This window comes from Furipterus horrens, unplaced genomic scaffold, assembly GCF_987537825.1.
Source record: "Furipterus horrens unplaced genomic scaffold, mFurHor1.1.pri manual_scaffold_17, whole genome shotgun sequence".
NCBI lineage: Eukaryota > Metazoa > Chordata > Mammalia > Chiroptera > Furipteridae > Furipterus > Furipterus horrens.
In genome coordinates, this window is record NW_028327187.1 from 117,471,387 (window position 1) to 117,480,292 (window position 8,906).

An 8,906-nucleotide genomic window follows, 5' to 3' on the forward strand; every position below is an offset into this window, starting at 1 on the left:
GTGAGTTTGGTTTTTTTTAATTTTAAATGAAGCTGTAGAGGTTGTTGGCATGGCCAGATCGTCCGCAAAGGAAGGCCCTCAGAACGTCATTTAAGGAGCAAAGCAGGACGCCGCTTGGAGCGTACGTAAGTAGGGAGTCACGTTTCACGGGCTGATGCTTTAACGAGAACATGGAGCTGAGGAACATGTCAGCTTTGATCAGCGGATGAGCAGGCTTCAGAGGTAGCTGCTAGCTCATTATTTATTGTAAATAGGGTGGTCGCATCGCCAAGCCGGTGCAGAGAATTTCCTCGTCCGCAGGGGAGCTGCTTCCACGGTCCCGCCGAGGAGAAGGAGCCAAAACGGTGCTGGTCAGGGAACGGCGTAGGTTACGGCATAGCTGACCTCACGGCCAGAGCGGAGGCGCTTATGAGCACAGACCTCTGGGACCCCCACGCCCACAACCATGAAAGAATAGCAGGGAGCACCTGGGAGTACCAGCAACCACTCCTTAGAAGCACTAGGGAGGCAGGAGTTGGAGTAAAAGAATAGCCCAGCCCTGGCCGGTGTGGCTCAGTGGATTGAGCAGTGGCCTGAGAACCAGAGGGTCGCTGGTTCGATTCCCAGTCAGGGCACAAGCCTGGGGTGCGGGCCAGGCCCCCAGTTGGGGGCGTGTGAGAGGCAGCCACACATGGATGTGTGTCTCCCTTTCTTTCTCCCTCCCTTCCCCTCTCTTTCTAAAAATAATAATAATAATAATAGCTTATCATACATACAGGACAACACATTATGGAGAAAGGAGCACACAGGTCCAGAACATGCGTTTCCGTGATCATCTGGTGTGACTTAAACCCTTTTACACCTGACAGACAGCGCACTGAAGTTCCCGATTGGCCACGGCGGGGTAGTACCTGATGCTTCTTCTTGGACCCCTGAAGCTAACAGATGCAATCTGGCGCCTAGAATTACATGTACATACACTGAACATACCAACTCTACTTGTCTGTCTGCTCTATTGTGGAGCACACAAAAAGAGATATTTGGAATGTGCCTATGAGGGCAGAGACGCAAGGGAGGGAGGGGAAGAGGACAGAGGGGGATGCATTTGTCCCTAAGAGACTGTTTCGATGACCCAGGTGAGAACTAAGCCAGGTGACGGGCAGGGGCCGTGCGGGCCGGAACGTTCTGTAGCCGCAGAGACGTAAGGCTGACATGGGGAGTCGTGGTCCGTGAGAAGTGACGGCGAGGAAACATGAAAACCCATTCCGAAGCTGGCCAACGACGGGAAAGACCAGGCGTCTTTGTCATATCAGACCTCTGGTTCCAGAAGGGAAGCTGTTGATCTTGGCCAGTCAATACAATTCATGTGCTTGGTCATCAGAGCCCAGTTCAGTCGGGGTTCTCTGTGAAAAGAGGGAGGTAAAAAGCAAAGATACAGATCTCTCTAGAAAATACGGCCGTGAAGAGGACCTCAAGCCATCAAATCGTGCATCATACCTTGAAGACTTTAGATGCGGTTGGAATTCAGAGGTAGCAATATTGCTTCATAATGGCTCATTCACCAAATATATTATGTCATATAAAATATATAGTATGTAATAGAAAATATATAATAAACCCAACGTGTGTTTCAATATTTTAATTTTGTTCTCAAGAGTTTGGGGTAGGTACGGTGCAATGCCTTAGGTCTTTAGTTTGCTTCGGGTGCATCTTTACTTTGGAATTTGCCAGAAGCCTGTGATTACCTTCTATTCCACTTTTATGGAATCTTAAAGTAGGAAGAAGATAATTAGGAAGAAGAAAGTAGGAAGGAGGTAATTAAGGACAATAGCCTAGAAAGAGAATAGCCTAGCAGCATGAGTCTGGATTTACAAGCGACCTTTATGGCCAGAGAGTATTTTATGCTAAAGAAATAAGCATCTCTCCCTGCTGCATAAGTCACTGAACACAGAATTCTTGGGGGGTGGGTGGATTTTGTTCCAGACGTCCGCGACAGAGTTTCAGGTCAAAGGAGAGCCCCGTGCCTTCAAGAAGACCATATCAGAATTCCCTGACATCTTTAAAGAAGTCATATTACCTATCTCCAGTCAACACAACGGACCAGAAAATCCGAGGAACACATTTGACTGTAGTCAGAGGCAAGGCGATATCTCAAGTAAAATACACACTTGAAGACGTGTGTGTTAGCGGTTCGGGGAGGAAGCTGGAGATGGGGAGGTTCTTCCCAGGGAGAGATGTGTCTCTTCCTGTCATTAACCATCATGCTCGTCAATGTCACACCCGGGAATTAAAACGGGAAACGCGGCAGGAAAATCTAAAGAACAGATCGGGGGCCCGCTTGGGAGGCTCCCGTCAGCGGAGGGCGTCACAAGGAGACCTGGCTTCCGTAAGCTCCGGCAGTCTGTTCTGCTTTAGTTTTCTGGCCGTGCGTCCGAGACGTTGACTAGATTGTATCGGGGCCACGTCTACCTTTCTGGTTCTCCCAGGTCCGGCAGTCTGTTCCTTGAGAGCAAAGTGTGTTTCTTTGCTTTGCAAGTGTAGCCCAGGTTCCGGCAAACATGGCCTCCTAGGCAACGTGAAGAGAACATTCTCTTCCCCAGATGACGTCTCCTTAATAAGAGGTTGCCCGGCTGACAAACAGAATGGACTCGAATCCGATGAACGGAAAATTAGTAGGAATCCCCATGACCTTTTGGTGCTTTTAGACAGTCAGAGTCAATGATAAATGTCTCCGTGGCAGATTCCAATTAAAAAGAACGTTGTCAAAAACTTATTTCAGAAAACTCCAGCCAAAGAAACATACGGTGCTCTGTTGAATCCAACACCTGCTCGAAAACATAACGTTGTCTAAGATAAAGAAAAAGCAGCTTATTTTCACATATATTGTGTATAAATAAACACATACATACAAAAGTACATGTCAGTATGACCGATAATTTTATAATTTTGCTCCCATTAGTAAATAGAAGCAGTGATTTAGTGTCTATTCAGTGATGAGATGAAACTGCTTTTTCTTTTATACATATATAATCATATCGATATATCATATATCTGTGTATACCGTGTAAACTGTGATACACAGTGTGTATGAATACATATATGCCCTATATAACATGCAGTGTCTACGGTGGCACTCAGTACTACAAGTATATTCTATATGCAGTATCTATGACTTACTATAGATACTGTATACAGTATAAGTTTAGAAGACGGACTATATACAACATACCACATGCCATATATACAGTATGCTTTTATGCAATGTATGCTCTAAAGGTATGCTGTATCCTCTACTGTATGTACTACTTCCTCTAAGGAAATTCATAGATACTCTAAATTATATTCTATGCATTCTGAATTGTATTTTTAAGTACTCTAAATTATATATTTAGGTATATGACCCATTATATATATATTAAGTATTCTAATTTATGTCTTGACAGAAAGGGGTCACACTCTCTGAGCTCTTAGTAGATCCCAGCAACGTTGTAGTGAATACTTGACCCTCTTCGCTTATTTCCAGTCCCACTGAGGGCTCGTGAGGACTTGCTCACGATTTCTCAGGTGTAGAAAGGTCAAGGTTTTGGAAATGATTCTGCTAGCCTCAGGACGGGGACTAAAGTCCATGGCACCTGCTGCCCAAGTACACCGTTTGCACTCGTGAGGCTGCCTGGGACCATCTGTAGACCTAGTATCTGTAAGCGGGACCTCTGGTCTCCCTGCTTTCCGGCATGGAAGCCAGCAGTGGGTGGGCAGCGTCACTGAAATGCCACCAACACGCTGTTTTCCTTTATTGCTGTGGAAGACACCTTGACGCGTCTTTAAAGTAGTAAAAGTATTAGGAACATGCCGTCATGCGGCCATCAGAAATTATTTTAAAAACACCGTTGGATAAAGAAGATGTGGCCCATATATCATATAGACAGTGGGATATTGGTCAGCCGTAAAAAGAGCGAAATGTTACCATGAGCGACAAGGTGGAGGGACCCAGAGGGTATTGTGCTGAGTGACGTGAGTCAGACGGGGAAAGATGAATACCATACGATGTCACTTGTGTGTAGCATGTGGTCCCTATTTATACAGTGGGATATTTCACTGATAGAACGAATCTCAAGAACAGAATGAACGTATCCGTGTCTTGTGCCCATCGGCACACGTGCGCTGAACGGATCCCAGTGTCTCGTTCTGTCTGATGAGTGTTGTGCCACGTGGTAGAATATGACCTCCTTTCTCTCTTGTCCTCCCGTCTTTCCGCAGGGACCCCAACCAGCCCGTGCCGCAGGACACCAAGTTCATCCACACCAAGCCCAACCGCTTTGAGGAGGTGGCCTGGTCCAAGTACAACCCGAAGGACCAGCTCTATCTGCACATCGGCCTGAAACCCCGGGTGCGGGACCACTACCGGGCCACCAAGGTGGCTTTCTGGCTGGAGCTCGTCCCCCACCTGCACAACCTGAACGAGATATTCCAGTACGTCTCCACCACCACGAAGGTCCCGCCTCCCGACATGACGTCCTTCCCCTACGGCACCCGGCGGTCCCCCGCCAAGATCTGGCCCACCACCAAACGCCCGGCCATCACGCCCGCCAACCACCCGAAACACTCCAAGGACCCTCACAAGACGGGGCCCGAGGACACCACCGTGCTCATCGAGACCAAGCGGGACTACTCCACCGAGCTGAGCGTCACCATCGCCGTGGGCGCGTCGCTGCTGTTCCTGAACATCCTGGCCTTCGCCGCCCTCTACTACAAGAAGGACAAGAGGCGGCACGAGACGCACCGGCGGCCCAGCCCGCAGAGGAACACCGCCAACGACATCGCGCACATCCAGAACGAAGAGATGATGTCGCTGCAGATGAAGCAGCTGGAGCACGACCATGAGTGCGAGTCCCTGCAGGCGCACGACACGCTGAGGCTCACCTGCCCGCCCGACTACACGCTCACGCTGCGCCGCTCCCCGGACGACATCCCGCTCATGACCCCCAACACCATCACCATGATCCCCAACACACTGACGGGCATGCAGCCCCTGCACACGTTCAACACCTTCAGCGGGGGGCAGAACAGTACAAACTTACCGCACGGGCACTCGACCACGAGGGTATAGCTGTGCTGGCCCCCGCCCCGGCCCTCCCTCCGCGCGTCCCGGCGGCCACGGGGCACAGCGGGGAAACGGACGGGCGTGTGGCTCCCCGAGGGATGGCCTCCACCCCGCCCGCGCAGAATAAAAATCAAAGGAAAACGAGCAAACGAGAGCAGCCCATCCTCACGTCCCTGTGGACGCCCACGTCCCCGCGGCCACTTCCCGCTAGGACGAGGTCAGCTTCCGACCCTACGGAATGTGAAGAGTGGACCTCGAGGACAGAGCGCGACCGGAGCTTCGCCACCGCTCCAGCGCACGCTCCTGGGAGAGGAGTCCCTCGGCGCTGCCAAGACGGGGCTGTCCCCAAGCTAACGACACACGCGGACACTTCTGGAACGTAGCCAGGAACACGTCACTTTTTTTTTTAATTGCAATTTCAAAAATATAATAATAATAATAATAATAAAGAAGTTCTTTATGTGCCATACGGCAGGTGGCAGAGAGAAAGAACGGGCGGGTGTTTATGCAGCGCACGGAGCTGCACCCCAGCAAGAAAGAAAACTGGGGTTTTATCACGATGCCCACGCGGACTGTGCAGGAACCTGTGTAGACTTCTGTGCAACGAGGGCTTCCCCCGGCCTGAACTCTATTTAAGAAACGTTGTAAAAATGAAACACGGAAATGTATATAGCTGTGATTTGCAACACTACACACACGCCCAGAACCCGAGACGAAACAAAAGAGGCTTTTATGGGTGTTTTTAGTTTGAAAGAGCTTTTAGCAAGATTGTGCTTTTCCCATCGTGGTGTGTATGTACATAAAAAAAAGGAATATATATATATACATATATATACACATTAGTCATATCACCTGATTCCTCTCCACATAGGAGGTGTTTCTTCCTAATTCCTTGTGATGATGAGGACGCGGAGTTTTTAATGCGTTTCATGGGCAGCAGGCAGGGCGTCCCCCGGCCGTCTCCGTGACGAGGCTGCGGGGCCCCTTCCCCTTTCCAGGTTGTACAAGTGCATGTGACCGCAACCTTAGGAGACTTGTTTTAGGGAACTTTCATTTGCTTCCATGCGTGTGCGTGTGCGTGTGTGTGTGTGTGTGTGTGCGTGTGCCCACGTGAAGCTTCCGTGAAGTTGCAACAGGGAACCGGGTGCCCCACGTGGAATCTACAGAAAATGCATGGAATTAAGAGATGCACAGACAGAGCTACACCAGGCCAAAAAAAAAAAAAAAGAAAAGAAATAGGCATCTCAGTTCTGTAGTCCTGGTTCTTTGAATACGTTTGGGAAGAGTTGCTTCCCGCCCCGGGGTCCTGCCAAAACGCAGAGAAAGCCGGCCTTTGGCGGGGCGTCCCCTGCCGAGTGAATACGGCTCTGTGTTCCCCAGCAGCTGCAGAAGGGGCTGGCTGACGCCGGGTCTGGGGGGCTGAGCTCATCCCGTGGCGGGAGGGGGTGGGTCGCCCCTCTTCTGTTGAAGCCGTGGGTCCTTTATTTATCCGTCAGCAGAGTTTTTCTATTCTTGCTATGCTTGTCCCAGAATATTCCTTTTCGTGGGTCTGTGTATCCGTCAGCGGTCAGGAACACGACAGACAAAAACACACAAGGCAAAGGGAGACTGACATCAGACGTGCTTCGCGTGGGTTTCCCAGCAAGTGATGGTAGCTTCCCTGTCGGGGTGACATCGGGGAGTTTGTCACCTGCTTAAAATGGACAGACTGGGGACCAGCGTCCCCTTTGACACGTGGTCATTTCCTCGTCCTTCTCATCTTCCATAAAGAATGTTGCTAGTGTCGTCCCGTGGGAGGAAGAACCAGTGACCGCGGTCATGTCTTGTCTTGCAGAAACTATTGCGACAGCAGGAGATAGTAGCCAAAGATAGCTGCAGGGAGCGTCTCGGGGCTTGGTCGTGCGTATGTGAGAATGTCCGTGTTCAGTGTCCTTGCAGAGGTGGCCCGTCCCCGCCAAGCTAGCCCCGCTTCCTTCAAATACAAAAGCCCCTAAATGACAACAGTAGCCATTGTCAGAGCGCTGGCAAAAGCGCCCCAGGAAAAGTTGTTAGGAATGGATGGACGTCCCGTTGGTCTTGGTTCAAACTTGAGTATGAGCCTTGGTGCATTTCATGTTGTGAAATAGTATGATCCCCCGTGGGAACACGGGGAAGCCACGCTCCTCTCTTGCAGCTAGAAGATTCGGGTACCCGGTGTGTGACCTGCATCCCGCCTCACGCCACGTCCCCCGGCTCTGTAAAATTGCCACCAACCCACTGTCCGTCACACCCCAGAGGAACAGAAGAAGAGACACTTGCGTTGATGTTGGTCCGGTCCGTCTGTAATAGGACTTCTAGTATTTGTTCAGTATTTCCAGTTGTCTTCAGCTAGCAATATGCACAGTCATGTATCAGGTTTGTCACCTTTGGATAACGGAAAAAAAAAAAAAAGTTCTTGTTAAGTGAATCACTCCTTTAGCTTCTACAGAGGATTATGATCAAAAGCAATTTAATACATCGTCAATGCTATCTTATTTCTACATGGAAAGAAGTGATAGAGTCTTCATAGAGTTCTATGAGAATAAAATATACTTGCTATCTATAAAAAACTGAAAAAAGAGGAAAATGAGAAAAAAATGCATAAAAAAAATTTACTTTCTTAAGCTTTTATCCCCGACCTTCACTGGCACGCAGGGTTTAATGGTTTCTTGGGTTATTTTGCGATTTTGTTTTTGATTTTGCCTTAAGTAATGATAGAAGATATATATGGCTGGACACATATGTATAAACTTTTCAGCAAGCATTTTTAATAATAAAATATCACAGTATTTTCTAATGCTTTGTGCAACGAATCATGCGTCCATTTTTTCGTAGGCAGTGGATCCATTTATTTGTATTCTTCACACGCCTTTCTCGTTTGCCGAATTAAAATGCGGCAGCTGATACGGGTTCTGAAGGGAAAACTCAGTCGGTAGGGGGTCGCTGTCTTCCGGTCCGGAGCACGCGTTCTGTACCGCTGTGGGGTAAACTCGACGGGCCTGGCGCTGCAGACCAAAGCTCCGGACGGGGAGCCCCGTGGGTAAGACGCTTTCTGAAATGGAACAGTTGAATCTGTTACACCGAGCATGGCCGTTCTTCATTCCTGTGGGTTTTGCGTTGTGTATGACATCACGGGGTCTTTACGCTTTCCAGCACGGAGCGCTCTCTGAGTCAACCTTCACAGCACAGCGGAACACTACCGAGTAAAATTCAGGAGTCGGAAAGTTGCTGTCGTACCGATGACAGCTAATTGATCAAGTTCTTATTGCACATCTGGCCGCTCCTTCTGTCTTATTTAACATTCAGAGTCGCCCTAAGGGGCAGACACCTGTCTTCATGTTTAAACAGAAAAAGCTCAGAGTTAGAAACTGCTTAGAGTTCTCAGGAAAGAGAGTCTAGAATAAAAGGGGACGTCGCATTAATTTTAGAGGTGGCGGACTGTCTGTGAGTTATCTTAAGCTGTGATGGCCCAGGACGGCCTTCATCGGATTGTCTAGAATCACAGTTGACCCCTGAGCAAGGCCGGGGGGTTAGGAGCAGGGACGACCCCCGCTTCCCTAGTGAAATATTCACATAATTCACATACAACTTGTGACTCCCCCCAAACTTTGCCTCCTATGGACTAGGAGACTTACCAGTCAGCTAGACAGCCGATGAAAACCTGTTGCAATATTTTGTACGTTGTGTGTATTATAGAGAGAGTGTCCTCACGGTAAGGGCAGCCAGGCGAAAGAAAATATTTAAAAACTCATAAGGAAGAGAAAATATATTTACAGTATTGCACTGTCTTTATTGATACTGCAAGTTT

The 8,906-nt window shown here is 48.9% G+C and overlaps 1 protein-coding gene across 1 annotated transcript in view; it reads left to right on the forward strand.

Moving 5' to 3' along the window:
- Positions 1 to 5,253, forward strand: part of NLGN4X (neuroligin 4 X-linked) — a 108,946-nt gene extending 103,693 nt beyond the window's left edge. The window contains exon 5 of the mRNA XM_090264176.1: positions 4,237 to 5,253. Within this exon, the coding sequence (XP_090120302.1) occupies positions 4,237 to 5,086 (850 nt within the window). The 3' untranslated portion in view covers positions 5,087 to 5,253. The remainder of the gene's footprint in view (positions 1 to 4,236) is intronic.
- Positions 5,254 to 8,906: the final 3,653 nt, after the last annotated feature.